The sequence below is a fragment of the Bombina bombina genome, chromosome 7 (assembly GCF_027579735.1).
Source record: "Bombina bombina isolate aBomBom1 chromosome 7, aBomBom1.pri, whole genome shotgun sequence".
NCBI classification, from domain to species: domain Eukaryota; kingdom Metazoa; phylum Chordata; class Amphibia; order Anura; family Bombinatoridae; genus Bombina; species Bombina bombina.
Window position 1 is genome coordinate 260,667,314 of NC_069505.1, and position 23,109 is coordinate 260,690,422.

Consider the following 23,109-nt stretch of genomic DNA (forward strand, 5'->3'; position numbering starts at 1 on the left):
CCCAGAAGTAATGATGACCCGTGGACTGATCACACATAACAGAAGAAAACATAATTTATGCTTACCTGATAAATTCCTTTCTTCTGTTGTGTGATCAGTCCACGGCCCGCCCTGTTTTTTTTTTTTTAAGGCAGGTAAATATCTTTTAAATTATACTCCAGTCACCACTTCACCCTTGGTTTCTCCTTTCTCGTTGATTCTTGGTCGAATGACTGGGAGTGACGTAGAGGGGAGGAGCTATATGCAGCTCTGCTGGGTGAATCCTCTTGCATTTCCTGTTGGGGAGGAGTTATATCCCAGAAGTAATGATGACCCGTGGACTGATCACACAACAGAAGAAAGGAATTTATCAGGTAAGCATAAATTATGTTATCTCATTTTCCATGCAGATAAGGTAGTGTTACGTACCAAACCTGGTTTTCTACCTAAGGTGGTATCTAATAAAAATATCAATCAGGAGATTGTTGTTCCGTCACTGTGTCCTAATCCTTCTTCAAAGAAGGAACGTCTATTACACAATCTTGATGTGCTTTAAAGTTTTATTTACAAGCTACTAAAGATTTTCGTCAAACGTCTGCATTGTTTGTCATCTACTCTGGACAGAGGAGAGGCCAAAAGGCTTCGGCAACTACTCTTTTTTTTGGCTAAGGAGTATAATACGCTTAGCTTATGAGACTGCTGGCCAGCAGCCTCCTGAAAGAATTACAGCTCATTCTACTAGAGCGGTAGCTTCCACATGGGCTTTTAAGAATGAGGCTTCTGTTGAACAGATTTTTAAGGTGGCGACTTGGTCTTCGCTTCATACTTTTTCTAAATTCTATAAATTTGATACTTTTGCTTCTTCGGAGGCTATTTTTGGGAGAAAGGTCTTACAGGCAGTGTTACCTTCCGTTTAAGCGCCTGCCTTGTCCCTCCGTTCATCCGTGTCCTATAGCTTTGGTATTGGTATCCCACAAGTAATGGATGATCCGTGGACTGGATATACCTTACAAGAGAAAACAAAATTTATGCTTACCTGATAAATTTATTTCTCCTGTGGTGTATCCAGTCCACGGCCCGCCCTGTCATTTTAAGGCAAGTGTTTTTTATTTTTAAACTACAGTCACCACTGCACCCTATAGTTTCTTCTTTCTCTTGCTTGTCTTCGGTCGAATGACTGGGGGTTGGCAGTTAGGGGAGGAGCTATATAGACAGCTCTGCTGTGGGTGATCCTCTTGCAGCTTCCTGTTGGGAAGGAGAATATCCCACAAGTAATGGATGATCCGTGGACTGGATACACCACAAGAGAAATAAATTTATCAGGTAAGCATAAATTTTGTTTTTTTCTATATACATCAAGCACTTTTCATTTATTCACCTTGTTTCCTCACACTTGAACAGAGCTTCAGAATAATAGCTGTGAAATAAAAAAAATACTTACATGAATTAATGAGAACGGCTGGGTTTTCTGGCTCATTCTTATTCCAAATAAATATTTTAGCTGAGACACCAAAACGTGGATGGCAGAAGCCGTTGTGTACCCGCTCACTAGTGGGTCAGACAGGTAGGTAACCACAAAACCAAACTGTATGAGACCCAGTGCAATCTGCAAGTACAGACAACCAGGGAATGCACTGTTTTACTGCTTGATTTGTATAATACGCACCTCACATTTCATGAATTAGTTCAGTTCTATTTTTCTTTCATTTAAAGGGGCAGAAAGGTCAAAAATGACATTCCATGGCTGCATTTCAATGTGAAATAGAGACATTTTTGCAATATACTTTCACTAGCAAAAATGCTTCTTGTTAAAGTTATTACTGCTTTTCCTGCAGCATACGCACATATCTGTTGGAGATGTGTATTGCTTCTGAAGACATAATTTGTGTCATTTTTAAAGTGAAAGTAAACCCAAACATTGTACAAACGCTAGGATTTACTATTGAAACAAATAAAGGACACTTTCATTCATGAAGTATAAGATACTTCATGTAGAAAGCTCCTTTATTTGTTTCAACCGATTGCCGATTTTAGCTGCTACAGCAGCCCATGGCTAAAAAAAGTTTGGCTAAGAGGTGACGTTTTCACCTCTTAGCCAATAGCAGTGCAGTAAATCCAGCTTGGCACCCATGGGAGCCGGATTTACCGCACTGCTATTGGCTAAGAGGTGAAAACGTCACCTCTTAGCCAAAAAATTTTTTAGCCGTGGGCTGCTGTAGCAGCTAAAATCGGCAATCGGTTGAAACAAATAAAGGAGCTTTCTACATGAAGTATCTTATACTTCATGAATGAAAGTGCCCTTTATTTGTTTCAATAGTAAATCCTAGCGTTTATACAACGCTAGGGTTTACTTTCACTTTAAATAACAAAAGAGAGACTGGTGGAAATTTAAATAAGTAACCCTAGTGAACAAAAGAGAAAATGCAAGGAAATGTAATACAACAAAAATGTAAGAGAAAAAAGCATCTCTTAATCACTCATATAGAAAAAAAAACAAATTTACAGAATTACGAAGTTGCCAAAATATTACATATAATGACTCTCATACAACATAACATTTATTAGTGAAAAGTTAAAAACATAGGTAAAAAAACATGTAAACTTTTCACTAATAAAGGTTATGTTTTATGAAAATAATTATATGTTATATTTTGGGGACTTTGTAATTCTTGTAAACTTGTTGTTTTTTTTCTACCTCTGAGTGCTTAGGCGATAATTTGTGGTATACAAGCCACTGCTGACTCTCTGAGCAGGCATGTTCTTTGAATACTGGTGCACAGAATATGTGAGTATGCCGAAGAAATAAAGTAATAATTTTTTTTTAAAACATTTTTGCTTATGAAAAGTATATTGCAAAAATGCTTCTATTTCAAATTGAAACGCACCCATGCACATTTCATTTTTACCTTTCTATCTCTTTAAATACACATTTAAGGCTAGATTTAGAGTGGATCGGTATTTATCACTCTTGCTTACGTGCTAACTCTGCTAGAAGTAAGCTTTTTGCGTGCATTGGGTAGCACTGGTATTGCAAGTTGAGTAAAAAGTTTTTGATCGCATGCTAACCCGATGAACGCAAAAAGCTGGTTAGAATATTGCAACCGCTTTAACATATTCCCCCCCTCAAAAAAAAAACATAGCACAAAAAGTGGAAAAAAAACCTACCACCATACTCATGCGCAAACCTGATTGCACATTCTCAAGTGTGCTAGCTAACCGGACATGAAAATATGAATATTTCACATTCTAAAGTACTTCACATAGCAGAATATGTTCTATTTATTAATAAATACATATTTCTACATATATCTGATGGTATTTTAGTACAATATATATATATATATATATATATATATATATATATATTTATACAGGGAGTGTAGAATTATTAGGCAAGTTGTATTTTTGAGGATTAATTTTATTATTGAACAACAACCATGTTCTCAATGAACCAAAAAAACTCATTAATATCAAAGCTGAATAGTTTTGGAAGTAGTTTTTAGTTTGTTTTTAGTTATAGCTATTTTAGGGGGATATCTGTGTGTGCAGGTGACTATTACTGTGCGTAATTATTAGGCAACTTAACAAAAAACAAATATATACCCATTTCAATTATTTATTTTTACCAGTGAAACCAATATAACATCTCAACATTCACAAATATACATTTCTGACATTCAAAAACAAAACAAAAACAAATCAGTGACCAATATAGCCACCTTTCTTTGCAAGGACACTCAAAAGCCTGCCATCCATGGATTCTGTCAGTGTTTTGATCTGTTCACCATCAACATTGCGTGCAGCAGCAACCACAGCCTCCCAGACACTGTTCAGAGAGGTGTACTGTTTTCCCTCCTTGTAAATCTCACATTTGATGATGGACCACAGGTTCTCAATGGGGTTCAGATCAGGTGAACAAGGAGGCCATGTCATTAGATTTTCTTCTTTTATACCCTTTCTTGCCAGCCACGCTGTGGAGTACTTGGACGCGTGTGATGGAGCATTGTCCTGCATGAAAATCATGTTTTTCTTCAAGGATGCAGACTTCTTCCTGTACCACTGCTTGAAGAAGGTGTCTTCCAGAAACTAGCAGTAGGACTGGGAGTTGAGCTTGACTCCATCCTCAACCCGAAAAGGCCCCACAAGCTCATCTTTGATGATACCAGCCCAAACCAGTACTCCACCTCCACCTTGCTGGCGTCTGAGTCGGACTGGAGCTCTCTGCCCTTTACCAATCCAGCCATGGGCCCATCCATCTGGCCCATCAAGACTCACTCTCATTTCATCAGTCCATAAAACCTTAGAAAAATCAGTCTTGATATATTTCTTGGCCCAGTCTTGACGTTTCAGCTTGTGTGTCTTGTTCAGTGGTGGTCGTCTTTCAGCCTTTCTTACCTTGGCCATGTCTCTGAGTATTGCACACCTTGTGCTTTTGGGCACTCCAGTGATGTTGCAGCTCTGAAATATGGCCAAACTGGTGGCAAGTGGCATCTTGGCAGCTGCACGCTTGACTTTTCTCAGTTCATGGGCAGTTATTTTGCGCCTTGGTTTTTCCACACGCTTCTTGCGACCCTGTTGACTATTTTGAATGAAACGCTTGATTGTTCGATGATCACGCTTCAGAAGCTTTGCAATTTTAAGAGTGCTGCATCCCTCTGCAAGATATCTCACTATTTTTGACTTTTCTGAGCCTGTCAAGTCCTTCTTTTGACCCATTTTGCCAAAGGAAAGGAAGTTGCCTAATAATTATGCACACCTGATATAGGGTGTTGATGTCATTAGACCACACCCCTTCTCATTACAGAGATGCACATCACCTAATATGCTTAATTGGTAGTAGGCTTTCGAGCCTATACAGCTTGGAGTAAGACAACATGCATAAAGAGGATGATGTGGTCAAAATACTCATTTGCCTAATAATTCTGCACTCCCTGTATACCTATATACTGTATATATATATATAGATATAGATAGATAGATAGATAGATAGATTGATTGATTGATAGATAGATGGATAGATAGATAGATGTATATATAGATGATTATATATAGGTATAGATATATACAGAGATATATAGGAATATCTATTTAAAAATACATAGAACATATTCTGCTATGTGCAAAACATTGGGATGGGAAATATTTACAGTAAATACACAGTAAATATTGCATAAATATGTAGTGCTCACAATGTTTGTGAAATGCTCAAAATTGCATTCAGTTTTATATATGCAAAAATATTTTATTTAGGGATTATTGCGGAAACCATACTGTACAGTGATGGTTTTAGGTGCGTACTGGGGCTATGCCCTGATTTGCAAGGCAGTGACTCCTTCAGTACCTCCTATAACCCCTGTTATCCCCTTTGTCAGCATAGCCTAATTTTGGGCCAGATTACAAGTGGAGCATTATTTAATGCTCCCGCTCGAGTGTTAATTGCGCTAGAAGTAAGCTTTTTGCACATTTAGGGTAGCGCTCATATTACAATTTGAAAGTAAAAAGATTTTGCTTGCTTGTTAACCCGATACGCGTAAAAAGCCAAACTTCAAGTATCGCACGTGCGTGGACGTATTACCCATAGAAATCCATGGAGGAAAAAAAGTTGAAAAAAAAACAAACACCCTACTCGCGTGCACATCCGATCTCATATTCTCAAGTGCACTAACCCAACATGAAAATATGACTTTTTCACATTCCAATGTTCTCCACATAGAAGAATATGTTCTATTTATTCATAAATACATATTTCTACATATATCTGATGGTATTTTGGTACAATATATATTTATACCTATATATATATATATATAAATGATTATATACAGGTATAGATATATACAGATACAGTCCAGATAGAGGACAGCACAATCTTACGCCAATTCGAGTGCCTGTGTTCTTGGAGAGGATATATACAGATATATATATATACTGTATATAGGAATATATATTTATAAATACATAGAACATTGGAATGTGAAATATTTACAGTAAATGCACAGTTAAAACATTTTATTAAATAAAAATATTGCATAAATATGTTTTTACATGTTTTTATCTACTTGACTGCAATGAGCTCCAATGCACTTATATACACAGTATGTCTATATATGAATTTATGTGTTTATTTGTGTATATATGTCTGTAAATACATGTATACACATATAAATACATAAATACATATGTACACACATATAAACAAATATATATATATATATACTGTCTATATATATATATATTATATATATATATATATATATATATATATATATATATATATATATACATACATATACATATTTAGACATGTATATGTATGTATCTCTATGTTAAAGCCCTTTGCAGCCTTTTTATCTAACACCTGAGATCTCATATGTTTGAGCCTTTATAACTTTTTTGTGCAATTTTTTAAAAATAATTTTCATTTCTGCCCGATATTACCTATCAGTATAAACTTATCTAGTTCATAGGATAGCCTTATGCTTGTCTCAGGCATTTTTAAAGTCCCCCAATTGCACTCAAGCGATCGTGTTTACTTTCAACTTGTAATACGAACGCTACACCCGACGCACGCAAACAGGAGCGACTCATAATCTGGAACTTTATGGGCTAAAACCACTTCTGCTTCATGCGTAAATTTTAAAAAAAAAGTACATTTTTGGGGCACCATTTCCATGAGAAAAAGAACCTATTTGTGCTCACCTGGAAAAGCCCCACTAAAAAGGCCAGAGAAGTCGCCAGCTCCACTCTCAGCTTATCCCTTGCTACAGTATCAATGAATGTTGCGTTCTCCGAGGACATGAAGTTATAATTGGGCGCCAGGGATTCTGTCACACTACCAATCATAACGCACACTACAGCAAACGTACCTGTATTGTAGGAATGCAAAGTTAGATTTCTATTTTAAAGACATTTATTACCTGTACCGCATAGGAGTTTTTATTTTTATCAGTACAAATAGCAATGCTACAAATATCACATCAAAAGAAACACATTGGCATTTTATTGTTATTATTTTAAATAACCAACTTTTCACTATCTTTTGGAGTGTGCATTGAAGGTACTGATTATAGGGAGATCTAGAGGAACTTTCTTTATAATTCTTTATAACTTTTCACTATCTAATTCATTTTTCTTTCATGTAATTAGCAAGAGTCCATGAGCTAGTGACGTATGGGATATACATTCCTACCAGGAGGGGCAAAGTTTCCCAAACCTCAAAATGCCTACAAATACACCCCTCACCACACCCACAATTCAGTTTTACAAACTTTGCCTCCGATGGAGGTGGTGAAGTAAGTTTGTGCTAGATTCTACGTTGATATGCGCTCCGCAGCAAGTTGGAGCCCGGTTTTCCTCTCAGCGTGCAGTGAATGTCAGAGGGATGTGAGGAGAGTATTGCCTATTTGAATGCAGTGATCTCCTTCTAAGGGGTCTATTTCATAGGTTCTCTGTTATCGGTCGTAGAGATTCATCTCTTACCTCCCTTTTCAGATCGACGATATACTCTTATATATACCATTACCTCTGCTGATTCTCGTTTCAGTACTGGTTTGGCTATCTGCTATATGTAGATGAGTGTCCTGGGGTAAGTAAGTCTTATTTTCTGTGACACTCCTAGCTATGGTTGGGCACTTTGTTTATAAAGTTCTAAATATATGTATTCAAACATTTATTTGCCTTGACTCAGAATGTTCAACTTTCCTTATTTTTCAGACAGTCAGTTTCATATTTGGGATAATGCATTTTAATTTAACATTTTTTACCTTAAAATTTGACTTTTTCCCTGTGGGCTGTTAGGCTCGCGGGGGCTGAAAATGCTTCATTTTATTGCGTCATTCTTGGCGCGGACTTTTTTGGCGCAAAAATTCTATTTCCGTTTCCGGCGTCATACGTGTCGCCGGAAGTTGCGTCATTCTTTGACGTTATTTTGCGCCAAAAATGTCGGCGTTCCGGATGTGGCGTCATTTTTGGCGCCAAAAAGCATTTAGGCGCCAAATAATGTGGGCGTCTTATTTGGCGCGAAAAAATATGGGCGTCACTTTTGTCTCCACATTATTTAAGTCTCATTTTTTATTGCTTCTGGTTGCTAGAAGCTTGTTCTTTGGCATTTTTTCCCATTCCTGAAACTGTCATTTAAGGAATTTGATCAATTTTGCTTTATATGTTGTTTTTTTCTTTTACATATTGCAAGATGTTCCACGTTGCAACTGAGTCAGAAGTTACTTCAGGAAAGTCACTGCACAGTGCTGGAGCTACCAAGCTAAGTGTATCTGCTATAAACTTTTGGTATCTGTTTCTCCAGCTGTTATTTGTATTGCATGTCATGTCAAACTTATTAATGCAGATAAAATTTCCTTTAGTACTGTTACATTACCTGTTGCTGTTCCGTCAACATCTAATTTTCAGAGTGTTCCTGATAACATAAGAGATTTTATTTTTTAAATCCATTAAGAAGGCTATGTCTGTTATTTCTCCTTCTAGTATACATAAAAGTCTTTTAAAACTTCTCTTTTTTCAGATGAATTTTTAAATGAACATCATCATTCTGATACTGATAATGGTTCTTCTGGTTCAGAGGTTTCTGTCTCAGAGGTTGATGCTGATAAATCTTTGTATTTGTTCAAGATGGAATTTATTCGTTCTTTACTTAAAGAAGTGTTATTTGCATTAGAAATAGAGGATTCTGGTCCTCTTGATTCTAAATGTAAACGTTTAAATAAGGTTTTTAAATCTCCTGTAGTTATTCCAGAAGTGTTTTATCTCCCTGATGCTATTTCTGAAGTAATTTCCAGGGAATGGAATAATTTGGGTAATTTATTTACTCCTTCTAGACGTTTAAGCAAATTATATCCTGTGCCATCTGACAGATTAGAGTTTTTTGAGACAAAAATCCCTAAGGTTATGGGGCTATCTCTACTCCTGCTAATGTACTACTATTCCTACGGCAGATAGTACTTCATTTAAGGTTCCTTTAGATAGGAAAATTGAATCCTTTCTAAGAAAAGCTTACTTATGTTCAGGTAATCTTCTTAGACCTGCTATATTTTAGCGGATGTTGCTGCAGCTTCAACTTTAGAGCAACAAGTAACAGATCATAATTTTATAGCATTATTATTATTCTATAACATGCTAATAATTTTATTGGTGATACCATCTTTTGATATCATTAGAGTTGATGTCAGGTATATGTCTCTAGCTATTTTAGCTAGAGAAGCTTTATGGATTAAACTTGGAATGCTGACATGTCTTCTAAGTCATCTTTGCTTTCCCTTTCTTTCCAGGGTAAATAATCATTTTAGTTCCTTTCCTTACAAGGAACAAAAGCCTGATCCTTCATCCTCAGGAGCGGTATCAGTTTGGAAACTATTTCCAGTTTGGAATATATCCAAGCCTTATAGAAACCTATAGCCAGCTCCTAAGTACCTATGAAGGTGCGGCCCTTATTCCAGCTCAGCTGGTATGGGGCAGATTACGTTTTCTTCAAAGAAATTTGGATCAATTCCGTTCTTAATCTCTGGTTTCAGAAACATTGTTTCAGAAAGGTACAGAATTGGCTTCAAGTTAAGGCCTCCTGCTAAGAGATTCTTTTCTTTCCCGTGTCCCAGTTAACACAGCAAAGGCTCAGCATTTCTGTAATGTGTTTCAGATCTAGAGTTGGCTGGAGTATTTATGCCAGTTCCAGTTCTGGAACAGGGGCTGGGGTTTTATTTTATCTCTTCATTTGTACCAAAGAAGGTCAATTCCTTCAGACCAGTTCCGGATCTGTCATTATTGAATCGTTATGTTAGGATACCAACATTCAAGGTGGTTACTGTAGGACTATCCTGCCTTTTGTTTAGCAAGGGCATTATATGTCTACAATAGATTTACAGGATGTGTATCTGCATATTCCGATTCATCCAGATCACTTTTAGTGTCTGAGATTCTCTTTTTAGACAAGCATTACCAGTTTTGTGGCTCTACCGTTTGGCCTAGCCTCAGTTCCAAGAATTTTTTTCAAAGGTTCTCGGTGCCCCTTTTTTCTGTAATCAGAGAATAGGGTTTTGGTATTTCCTTATTTGGACGATATCTTGGTACTTGCTCAGTCAATCTCATACGAATCGACTTGTGTTGTTTCTTCAATTTCATGGTTGGAGGATCAATTTACCATTCAGTTCATTGATTCCTCAGACAAGGGTAACCTTTTTAGGTTTCTAGATAAATTCAGTGTCTATGACTCTGTCCTTGTCAGACAAGAGAAGTTTAACATTGATATCAGCTTGTCAAAACCTTCAGTCACAATCATTCCCTTTGGTAGCCTTATGCATGGAAATGTTGGGTCTTAGGACTGCCGCATCAGATGCGATCTCCTTTGCTCGTTTTCACATGCGACCTCTTCAGCTCTGTATGCTGACCCAATGGTGCAGGGATTACTCAAAGATATCTCAATTAATATCTTTAAACCGATTTTACAACACTCTCTGACATGGTGGACAGATCACCATCGTTTAGTTCAGGGGGCTTCTTTGTTCTTCCGACCTGGACTATAATCTCAACAGATGCAAGTCTTACAGGTTGGGGAGCTGTGTGGGGGTATCTGACGGCACAAGGGGTTTGGGAATCTCAGGAGGTGAGATTTCCGATCAATATTTTGGAACTCCGTGCAATTTTCAGAGCTCTTCAGTCTTGGCCTCTTCTCAAGAGAGAGTTGCTCATTTGTTTTCAGATAGACAATGTCACAACTGTGGCATACATCAATCATCAAGGAGGGACTCACAGTCCTCTGGCTATGAAAGAAGTATCTCGAATTTTGGTTTGGGCGGAATCCAGCTCCTGTCTAATCTCTGCGGTTCATATCCCAGGTATGGACAATTGGAAAGCGGATTATCTCAGTCGCCAAACGTTGCATCCGGGCGAATGGTCTCTTCACCCAGAGGTATTTCTTCAGATTGTTCAAATGTGGGAACTTCCAGAAATAGATCTGATGGCTTCTCATCTAAACAAGAAACTTCCCAGGTATCTGTCCAGATCCCGGGATCCTCAGGCGGAGGCAGTGGATGCATTATCACTTCCTTGGAAGTATCATCCTGCCTATATCTTTCCGCCTCTAGTTCTTCTTCCAAGAGTAATCTCCAAGATTCTGAAGGAATGCTCGTTTGTTCTGCTGGTAGCTCCGGCATGGCCTCACAGGTTTTGGTATGCGGATCTTGTCCGGATGGCCTCTTGCCAACCGTGGATTCTTCCGTTAAGACCAGACCTTTTGTCTCAAGGTCCTTTTTTCCATCAGGATCTGAAATCCTTAAATTTAAAGGTATGGAGATTGAACGCTTGATTCTTGGTCAAAGAGGTTTCTCTGACTCTGTGATTAATACTATGTTACAGGCTCGTAAATCTGTATCCAGAGAGATATATTATAGAGTCTGGAAGACTTATATTTCTTGGTGTCTTTCTCATCATTTTTCTTGGCATTCTTTTAGAATACCGAGAATATTACAGTTTCTTCAGGATGGTTTAGATAAGGGTTTGTCCGCAAGTTCCTTGAAAGGTCAAATCTCTGCTCTTTCTGTTCTTTTTCACAGACAGATTGCTATTCTTCCTGATATTCATTGTTTTGTACAAGCTTTGGTTCGTATAAAGCCTGTCATTAAGTCAATTTCTCCTCCTTGGAGTTTGAATTTGGTTCTGGGGGCTCTTCAAGCTCCTCCATTTGAACCTATGCATTCATTGGATATTAAATTACTTTCTTGGAAAGTTTTGTTCCTTTTGGCCATCTCTTCTGCCAGAAGAGTTTCTGAATTATCTGCTCTTTCTTGTGAGTCTCCTTTTCTGATTTTTCATCAGGATAAGGCGGTGTTGCGAACTTCTTTTGAATTTTTACCTAAATTGTGAATTCCAACAACATTAGTAGAGACATTGTGGTTCCTTCATTATGTCTTAATCCTAAGAATTCTAAGGAGAAATTGTTGCATTCTTTGGATGTTATTAGAGCTTTGAAATATTATGTTGAAGCTACTAAGTCTTTCCGAAAGACTTCAAGTTTATTTGTTATCTTTTCCGGTTTTAGAAAGGCCAGAAAACTTCTGCCATTTCTTTGGCATCTTGGTTGAAATCTTTAATTCATCTTGCCTATGTTGAGTCGGGTAAGACTCCGCCTCATAGGATTACAGCTCATTCTACTAGGTCAGTTTCTACTTCCTGGGCGTTTAGGAATGAAGCTTCGGTTGATCAGATTTGCAAAGCGGCAACTTGGTCCTCTTTGCATACTTTTACCAAATTCTACCATTTTGTTGTATTTTCTTCTTCTGAAGCAGTTTTTGGTAGAAAAGTACTTCAGGCAGCGTTTTCAGTTTGAATCTTCTGCTTATGTTTTTTCATTAAACTTTATTTTGGGTGTGGATTATTTTCAGCAGGAATTGGCTGTCTTTATTTTATCCCTCCCTCTCTAGTGACTCTTGTGTGGAAAGATCCACATCTTGGGTAGTCATTATCCCATACGTCACTAGCTCATGGACTCTTGCTAATTACATGAAAGAAAACATAATTTATGTAAGAACTTACCTGATAAATTCATTTCTTTCATATTAGCAAGAGTCCATGAGGCCCGCCCTTTTTTTGTGGTGGTTATGATTTTTTTGTATAAAGCACAATTATTCCAATTCCTTATTTTATATGCTTTCGCACTTTTTTCTTATCACCCCACTTCTTGGCTATTCGTTAAACTGAATTGTGGGTGTGGTGAGGGGTGTATTTGTAGGCATTTTGAGGTTTGGGAAAATTTGCCCCTCCTGGTAGGAATGTATATCCCATACGTCACTAGCTCATGGACTCTTGCTAATATGAAAGAAATGAATTTATCAGGTAAGTTCTTACATAAATTATGTTTTTTATTAATGGGACATGAAACACCACATTTTCTTTCATGATTCAAATAGAGCATACAGTTTTAAACAACTTTCTAATTTCTATTATCAAATTTGCTTCATTTTCTCTGTATCCTTTGTTGAGGAAACAGCAACGTACTACTTGGCGCTAGCTGAACACATCAGATGAGCCAATGACATGAGCCATGTGCATCTACCAATCAGCAGCAAGCTTTTCAACAAAGGATCAAGGAAGCTTATTGTGCCAGCGATGACTTAATTTATATGAGACAAGGCACAGCTGTCTTCTCTGAGTAGACTGAGTAGTATGTTACATAGCAATAACCCTTAACTATCACATAATATCTTAAATAGCAATAACCCTAAACTATCACATAATATCTTACATAGCAATAACCCTAAACTATAACATAGTATGTAACATAGCAATAACCCCAAACTATCACATAATATCTTAAATAGCAATAACCCTAAACTATAACATAGTATCTTATATAGCAATAACCCTAAACTATAACATAGTATGTTACATAGCAATAACCCCAAACTATCACATAATATCTTAAATAGCAATAACCCCAAACTATCACATAATATCTTAAATAGCAATAACCCCAAACTATCACATAGTATATTACAAAGCAATTACCCCAAACTATCACATAGTATCTTACATAGCAATAACCCTAAACTATCATATAGTATCTTACATAGCAATAACCCTAAACTATCACATAGTATCTTACATAGCAATAACCCTAAACTATCATATAGTATCTTACATAGCAATAACCCTAAACTATCATATAGTATCTTACATAGCAATAACACTAAACTATCACATAGTATCTTACATATAAATAACCCTTAACTATCACATAGTATCTTAAATAGAAATAACCCTTAACTATCACATAGTATCTTACATAACAATAACCCCAAACTATCACATAGTATCTTACATAGCAATAACCCTTAACTATCACATATTATCTTACATAGCAATAACACTAAACTATCACATAGTATCTTACATAGCAATAACCCTAAACTATCATATAGTATCTTACATAGCAATAACCATAAACTATCATATAGTATCTTACATAGCAATAACCCTAAACTATCATATATTATCTTACATACCAATAACCCTAAACTATCATATAGTATCTTACATACCAATAACACTAAACTATCATATAGTATCTTACATAGCAATAACACTAAACTATCATATAGTATCTTACATAGCAATAACCCTAAACTATCATATAGTATCTTACATAGCAATAACACTAAACTATCACATAGTATCTTACATATAAATAACCCTTAACTATCACATAGCATCTTACATAGCAATAACCCTAAACTATAACATAGTATCTTACATATAAATAGCCCTAAACTATCATATAGTATCTTACATACCAATAACCCTAAACTATCATATAGTATCTTACATAGCAATAACACTAAACTATCACATAGTATCTTACATATAAATAACCCTTAACTATCACATAGTATCTTACATAGCAATAACCCTTAACTATCACATATTATCTTACATAGCGATAACACTAAACTATCACATAGTATCTTACATAGCAATAACACTAAACTATCACATAATAGCTTACATAGCAATAACCCTAAACTATCATAGAGAGGCCCATTTATCAAGCTCCGTATGGAGCTTGTGGGCCTGTGTTTCTGGCGAGTCTACAGACTCACCAGAAACGCAAGTTATGGAGCAGCGGTCTAAAGACCGCTGCTCCATAACCCTGTCCGCCTGCTCTGAGCAGGCGGACAGAGATCGCCACAACTCAAGCCAACTCAACCCAATCACCGCAACTCAAACCAATCGGGTTGATTGACACCTCCCTGCTGGCGGCCGATTGGCCGCGAGTCTGCAGGGGGCGGCGTTGCACCAGCAGCTCTAAGAGCTGCTGGTGCAATGCTGAATACGGAGAGCGTATTGCTCTCCGCATTCAGCGATGTCTGTCGGACCTGATCCGCACTGTCGGATCAGGTCCGACAGACATTTGGTAAATAGGCCTCATAGTATCTTACATAGCAATAACCCTAAACTACCATATAGTATCTTACATAGCAATAACACAAAACTATCACATAATATCTTACATATAAATAACCCCAAACTATCACATAGTATTTACATAGCAATAACCCCAAACTATCCAATAGTATCTTACATAGCAATAACCCCAAACTATCACATAGTATCTTACATAGCAATAACCCCACACTATTACATAGTATCCTTCATAACAATAACCCCAAATGATCACATAGTATTTTACATAGCAATAACCCCAAACTATCACATAGTACCTTACATAGCAATAACCCCACACTATCACATAGTATCTTACAAAGCAATAAACCCATACTATCACATAGTATTTTACATATATTACATATATTTCATCCCAGTCTGGCTCACCTACGGATATATGTCTAGAGGTCCCAAGGAGGAAATAGATAAATACAGGGTAGAATGATGTGTAGAGACCAAATACAGGAGGAAGCCCAGCCAGAAGTGCGTACGCCAGTCCTAAAAAGAATAAATATATGATAAAGACAATCCATAAAGTTTGTTATCTGTACATCATCTGTTTTACTAAGCACATTGTCTCTAAACATGGCAGCTCATTTAGTTTATATTTTATTGCCAAGTTAAAGGGGCATGATACCCAAATGTTGAAGCACATGAAAGTGATGCAGCATAGATGTAAAAAGCTGACTATCAAATATCGCCTAACAATCTCTATGTTAAAAAGTAAGATATTTTACCTCACATTTCCCAAGTATTTACACCCCACTGTAAAGAGAATTTAAGCAGCCAGTCAGGATGCTTGTCTCAGGACTTGCTATGGAGTGTGCATCTGGCATGTGCAGGCACAGTCATGTTATTTTCCTATTTAGTTTAGGTAGTTTACTTTAAAAATCTCATGATATTTCAGTGAAATCTCATGAGATCACAGCAAAGGTAAAGCATTACCTCAGCACTGCTAATGCTGATTGGCTTTTGTTGTTTTTTCAACTTGCAGCTGGACTGTTCACAGAGCACTTACTCTGGTGAACTGAAGAAATTTCGAGTTAAAACAGCTTCCTTTTTTTTACATAGAAATGTTCAGGTGACATACAGTATATACATATCCTGTGAGGGCCCCGCCCTGCACCAGTATTCATATGCTATTCTTGCTCAGAGAGGTGGCTGTGTATTGCTTCTGAAGATGTCATTTGTGCCATACGAGCTACTGCTGACCCCCTAAGAAATTGTGCGGTTTCAATACTGGTGCATTGGGCCCTCATAGGATATGTGCATATGCCACAGAAATAGAGTAATAACTTTTATTTGAAGCATTTTTGTTAATGGAAGTATATTGCAAAAATGCTTATATTTCAAATTGAAATGCCCCATGCACATATAGAGGCCTATTTATCAAACTGTCAACCGCAAATACGCTGGAATTCCGCTGCGTAATTGTGGAGAGCCTGATTCCCCTTATTTTATCACAGCCTACAGACCGACAAAAGTTGAAATTTGTGACGTAACATGCGATCCACCGGTCTCAGTCCGACACAGATCGATGCTTACGTCATTACAGATATTCTGAATGCAAATTCGGCACTATCTGACAACTTTTGCTAGTTAACAAATATCTAACAGGAACGCTCGCCACTATTCCGGCCCAGCGTACCTGCTTTTCAATCCGCTGCCCTGGAGGCCGCAGATGCCATAGGAATCAATGGGAGTCTGAAAGCAGCGAAAGCTTATGTTCGCTGCTGCCCGATATCCCATTGATTCCTATGGGAGAATAAAAGTTATGTTTACACCTAACACCCTGACATGTACCCCGAGTCTAAACACCCCTAATCTGCCACCCCCTACACCTCCGCCACCTACATTATACTTATTAACCCCTAATCTGCCGCTCCCGACATCGCCGCCACCTACATTATACTTATTAACCACTAATCTGCCGCCCGCCACCGCCGCCACCTACATAATGTTATTAACCCATATTCCGCCGCTCCCGGACACCGCCACCGCCTACATAATGTTATTAACCCCTATCCCGCTGCTCCTGGAGCCCACCGCAACTAAATAAATGTATTAACCCCTAAACCCCTGGCATCCCACATCACTAGCACTTAGTAAACCTATTAACCCCTAAACCGCCAGCCCCCACATCGCCATTAACAAAATTAACCTATTAACCCCTAAACCTAACAACCCACTAACTTTACATTAAAATTACAACATCCCTATCTTAAAATAAATTAACAATTTTTTCTTTTGTGATTCAGATAAAGCATGCAATTTTAAGCAATTTTCTCATTTACTAATATTATCAATTTTTCTTTGTTCTCTTGCTATCTTTATTTGAAAAAGAAGACATCTAAGCTTTTTTATTAGTTCAGACTCTGGACAGCACTTTTTTATTGGTGGATGAATGTATCCACCAATCAGCAAGAGCAACCCAGGTTGTTCACCAAAAATGGGCCGGCATCTAAACTTACATTCTTGCATTTCCAATAAAGATACCAAGAGAATGAAGAAAATTTGATAATAGGAGTAAATTAGAAAGTTGCTTAAAATTCCATGTTCTATCTGAATCACAAAAGAAAAAAATTGGGTTCAGTGTCCCTTTAAACTTACCTTTAGAATTAAATTAAACTACCTTAAACTAATAATCTACCCTAATTGCTATACTAAAATTACATTAAACTATATTAAACTATTAATTAACCTACCCTAGTATACTAAAATTACATTAAACTACAATTTAAATTAAATATATTATATAGTTAAAAACCTAACCCTACTAAAACCCTACTCTACAATTAAAAATTACAAAGTTACAAAAAACTAACAACTAAGTTACAAAAAATAACAAACACTATGTTACAAAAAAAATAAACACTAAGTTACACAAAATAAAAAATAAATTATCAAATATTTAAACTAATTACACCTAATCTAAGAGCCCTATGAAAATAAAAAAGCCCCCCCAAAATAAAATAAACCCTAGCCTACAATAAACTACCTATGTCCCTTAAAAGGGCCTTTTGCGGGGCATGCCCCAAAGAAATCAGCTCTTTTACCTGTAAATAAAAAATTCAAATACAACCCAACAGTAAAACCCACCACCCACACAACCAAACCCCCCCAAAAAAATCTAATCTAAAAAACCTAAGCTCCCCATTGCCCTGAAAAGGGCATTTGTATGGGCATTGCCCTTAAAAGGGTATTTAGCTCTTCTTCAAAAGCTCAAACCCTAATCTAAAATTAAAACCCACCCAATAAACCCTTAAAAAATCCTAACACTAACCCCTGAAAATCCACTTACAGTTTCTGAAGAGCCGACATTCATCCTCAACGAAGCGGCAGAAGTCCTCATCGAAGCCGGCAGAAGTCTTCATCCAAGCGGGCCGACGTCTTCATCCAACCGGGCAGAAGTCTTCATCCAGACGGCATCTTCTATCTTCATCCATCCTGCGTGGAGTGGCTCCATCTTCAAGACATCCGGCGCAGAGCATCCTCTTCTTTCGACATCTTCTTTACAATGAGGTTTGCCTTTAAATGACGTCATCCAAGCTGGCGTCCCTTAGATTCTGATTGGCTGATAGAATTCTATCAGCCAATTGGAATTAAGGTTGAAAAAATCCTATTGGCTGTTACAATCAGCCAATAGGATTGAGCTTTCATCCTATTGGCTGATCCAATAAGCCAATAGGATTGAGCTCGCATTCTATTGGCTGATTGAAAAAAGAGCTAAATGCCCTTTTAAGGGCAATGCCCATACAAATGCCCTTTTCAGGGCAATGGGGAGCTTAGGTTTTTTAGATTAGGTTTTTATTTGGAGGGTTTGGTTGTGTGGGTGGTGGGTTTTACTGTTGGGGGGGTATTTGTATTTTTTATTTACAGGTAAAAGAGCTGATTTCTTTGGGGCAATGCCCCGCAAAAGGCCCTTTTAAGGGCCATTGGTAGTTTATTGTAAGCTAGGGTTTTTTTAATTTTGGGGGGGCTTTTTTATTTTCATAGGGCTCTTAGCTTAGGTGTAATTAGTTTTAATATTTGATAATTTATTTTTTATTTTGTGTAACTTAGTGTTTATTTTTTTTGTAATTTACGGCTAGATTACGAGTCTTGCATTAGCCTTAAAAAGCAGCGTTGAGAGGTCCCAACGCTGCATTTTAACGGCCGCTGGTATTACGAGCCTTGCAGGTACAGGTGTATCGCTTACTTTTTTGGCCAGGCTCGAAAATACCACAAATCCACTTACGTCAATTGCGTATCCTATTTTTTCAATGGGACTTGCATAGCACCGGTATTATGAGTCTTCCAAAAAGTGAGCGGTAGACACTCTCCTGTCAAGCCTGGTACCGCATTTTAAAGTCAGTAGTTAAGAGTTTTATGGTCTAATGCCGTAGTATAAAACTCTTAACTAAAGTGCTAAAAAGTACACTAACACCCATAAACTGCCTATTAACCCCTGAACCGAGGCCCCCCACATCGCAAACACTATAATAAATATTTTAACCCCTAATCTGCCGAACCGGACATCGCAGACACTATAATAAATATACTAACCCCTAAACCGCCGCACTCCAGCCTCGCAAACATTAGTTACATTTTATTAACCCCTAATCTGCCATCCCTAACATCGCGACACCTATCTACATTTATTAACAACAGAAGAAGCAGACACCAAGTAACGGCAGTTTCGAAATCCAAATTTATTTCTGTGAGACAGTGCAAAAACAATGTGCCCCAAACATGTAGAGAGAACAAGGCCTCTTACGCGTTTCGTGTGAGCAAACACACTTCGTCAGAGAGATACAAATGTGTGAACAATTGAACAATTTATAGACAGAACTTTAATTGGTGTTGTTAACCCTTTAGTGATGAGTGAGTAATTGTTTAATCATAAACAGTGTGACCGTTCTTATTAAGTTTTATAATATAGCTTATCTGAGTAAATATCTAGAGCTAGCTAGATTAAAACAAATAAATATATATATCATACATTCAAAAAGCAAAAATTGTCATATTGTGAAAAAAATATAATTTTCTTAATTGTGAAATTAATAAATGTGAACGTGAATAAAAATCACAGTGTATATGTGCCTTATAAGTAATTTATATAAATCAAATTTGATTTTCTATTAGTTCTAAATATTGCTATTAATTCAACTTTTCATAATTAATAATAGTAAAACAAAATGATAAAATATATACTATAAATAAAATAAATATAAGATACTAATCGGGACTTAAAAATTGTAAATAATATGTTAGTTTAACTAGAAACTATATGGGATAATTTGTTAGAGTTATATTTCCTAATTTATAAATTACATATACAATTTTATAAAAAATAAGTACCCAATAGCTGCTACACTAAAGAAAGAAAAAATTCTTCTTTTTTTTTTGTAACCACTCAATCAGATAAACTAAAAAATAAAGAATCTTATTTTTTTCTCCTAATAAAAGTTTTTAATAACTTTTAACCACACATTAAAGGTGAGCTATATGTTTTGTCATTACGATATTTGAAGAGTATATACAAATGTAAAAAAAAAGGATATACACACTAATATATATACGTGTGTCCATAAGTATATACATACAATAATTAATGACAAAACATAATTGGAGCAAGAAATAATGAAGTTAAAAAAAGGAGGGGGGAACTATCAAACATGATCTTTTTTAAAAAGGATCATTTATTCATTAAGAAAACTTACTAAAATAGTCCACCAATATCGACAAACTTGTATGACTTAATTATTATTACCTGCTAAACTCACCAATATCAAAACCTTATTGGCAATATATATGCATAGAGAAACATGCATTTTATTTAATTAGTGCTTAAAAGATGGACCTAATTAGCATTATCTTGGTTTTTAACACATTTTTGGTGTTATTTTAGTTTATTTAAACTTAAATTGTATTTTATCACTAGTGTGTTAGTGTTAAAAACTACCATTTAATGGAAAATTGCTATTCTTGAGCCTTTGTGTTTGCAAAGTTTCATTAAAAATCTGTATATCTAGATAGTAAAGTTTCATTAAAAATCTGTATATCTAGATATTTATTAACCCCTAATCTGCCACCCCTAACGTCGCCGCCACTATACTAAATTTATTAACCCCTAAACCTAAGTCTAACCCTAACACCCCCTAATTTAAATATAATTTAAATAAATCTAAATAAAATTGCTACAATTAACTAAATTATTCCTATTTAAAACTAAATACTTACCTATAAAATAAACCCTAAGATAGCTACAATATAACTAATAGTTACATTGTAGCTATCTTAGGATTTATTTTTATTTTATAGGCAACTTTGTATTTATTTTAACTAGGTAGAATAGTTATTAAATAGTTATTAACAATTTAATAGCTACCTAGTTAAAATAAAGACAAATTTACCTGTAAAATAAAACCTAACCTAAGTTACAATTACACCTAACACTACACTATAATTAAATTAATTCCCTAAATTAACTACAATTAAATACAATTAAATACAATTATCTAAAGTACGGGGAAAACCCCCCACTAAATTACAGAAAATAATAAAATATTTACAAGATTTTTAAACTAATTACACCTAATCTCATCCCCGTAATAAAATAAAAAGCCCCCCAAAATAATAAAAAGCCCTACCCTATACTAAATTACAAATAGCCCTTAAAAGGGCCTTTTGCAGGGCATTGCCCCAAAGTAATCAGCTCTTTTACCTGTAATAAAAAGTACAATGCCCCCCCAACATTAAAACCCACCACCCACACACCCAACCCTACTCTAAAACCCACCCATTCCCCCTTAATAAAACCTAACACTAAGACCTTGAAGATCACCCTACCTTGAGAAGTCTTCACCCAACCGGGCCGAAGTCCTCAATGAAGCCGGGCGAAGTGGTCCTCCAGACGGGCAGAAGTCTTCATCCAAGCCGGGAAAAAGAGGTCCTCCAGACGGGCAGAAGTCTTCATCCAGACGGCATCTTCTATCTTCATCCATCCGGCGTGGAGCCAATAGGATTGAGCTTGCATTCTATTGGCTGTTCCAATCAGTCAATAGGATTGAAGTTCAATCCTATTGGCTGATTGCATCAGCCAATAGGATTTTTCCTACCTTAATTCCGATTGGCTGATAGAATTCTATCAGCTAATGGGAATTGAAGGGACGCCATCTTGGATGATGTCACATAAAGGAACCTTCATTCGTTGGGTAGTCGTCAGCCAGGAAGGATGCTCCGCGTCGGATGTCTGGAAGATGGACCCGCTCCGTGCCGGATGGATGAAGATAGAAGATGCCATCTGGATGAAGACTTCTGCCCGTCTGGAGGACCTCTTCTTCCCGGCTTGGATGAAGACTTCTGCCAGTCTGGAGGACCACTTCGCCAGGCGTCGTTGAGGACTTCGGCCTGGTTGGGTGAAGACTTCTCAAGGTAGGGTGATCTTCAAGAAGTTAGTGTTAGGTTTTATTAAGGGGGGATTGGGTGGGTTTTAATGTTGGGGGGGTATTGTACTTTTTTTACAGGTAAAAGAGCTGATTACTTTGGGGCAATGTCCCGCAAAAGGCCCTTTTAAGGGCTATTTGTAATTTAGTATAGGGTAGGGCTTTTTATTATTTTGGGGGGCTTTTTTTTTTCTGAAATTGTGAGCTTTTCAGTTCCTGTTAGAAATGGAAGTGCAGAACACTGTTAAATCCAGCACAACCATTGGCTGCACACTCTAGTGCCTTATTAATAACGGTCCCTAATTGGCCACAGCAGAGAAGGTAACACAAGTTACAACATGGCAGCTCCCAGTGTTTTATAGACACTAAAACTTTACACTTATTTTGTCACTTTTTAAACAACTAATGAAACTTTAAAAAATACATCTACATGTTAGTCATGGACTAATCTTTTATTTGAATGCATCATTCTATCTAGCATGTATTTAGTGTTTAATGTCCCTTTAATTGTAGTTAATTTAGGGAATTAATTTAATTGTAGTGTAGTGTTAGGTGTAATTGTAACTTCGGTTAGGTTTTATTTTACAGGTAAATTTGTCTCTATTTTAACTAGGTAGCTATTAAATAGTTAATAACTATTTAATAACTATTGTACCTAGTTAAAATAAATACAAAGTTGCCTGTAAAATAAAAATAAAACCTAAGATAGCTACAATGGAACTATTAGTTATATTGTAGCTATCTTAGGGTTTATTTT

At 36.5% G+C, this 23,109-nt stretch overlaps 1 protein-coding gene across 1 annotated transcript in view; it reads right to left on the reverse strand.

Annotated features, from left to right (window-relative positions):
* SLC26A6 (solute carrier family 26 member 6) overlaps positions 1 to 23,109 on the reverse strand; it is a 156,995-nt gene that overhangs the window by 126,928 nt on the left and 6,958 nt on the right. The window contains exons 3-5 of the mRNA XM_053688958.1: positions 15,313 to 15,423; positions 6,679 to 6,845; positions 1,421 to 1,585 (exon numbers count right to left, since the gene is read on the reverse strand). Coding sequence (XP_053544933.1) covers positions 1,421 to 1,585; positions 6,679 to 6,845; positions 15,313 to 15,423 — 443 coding nt within the window. The remainder of the gene's footprint in view (positions 1 to 1,420; positions 1,586 to 6,678; positions 6,846 to 15,312; positions 15,424 to 23,109) is intronic.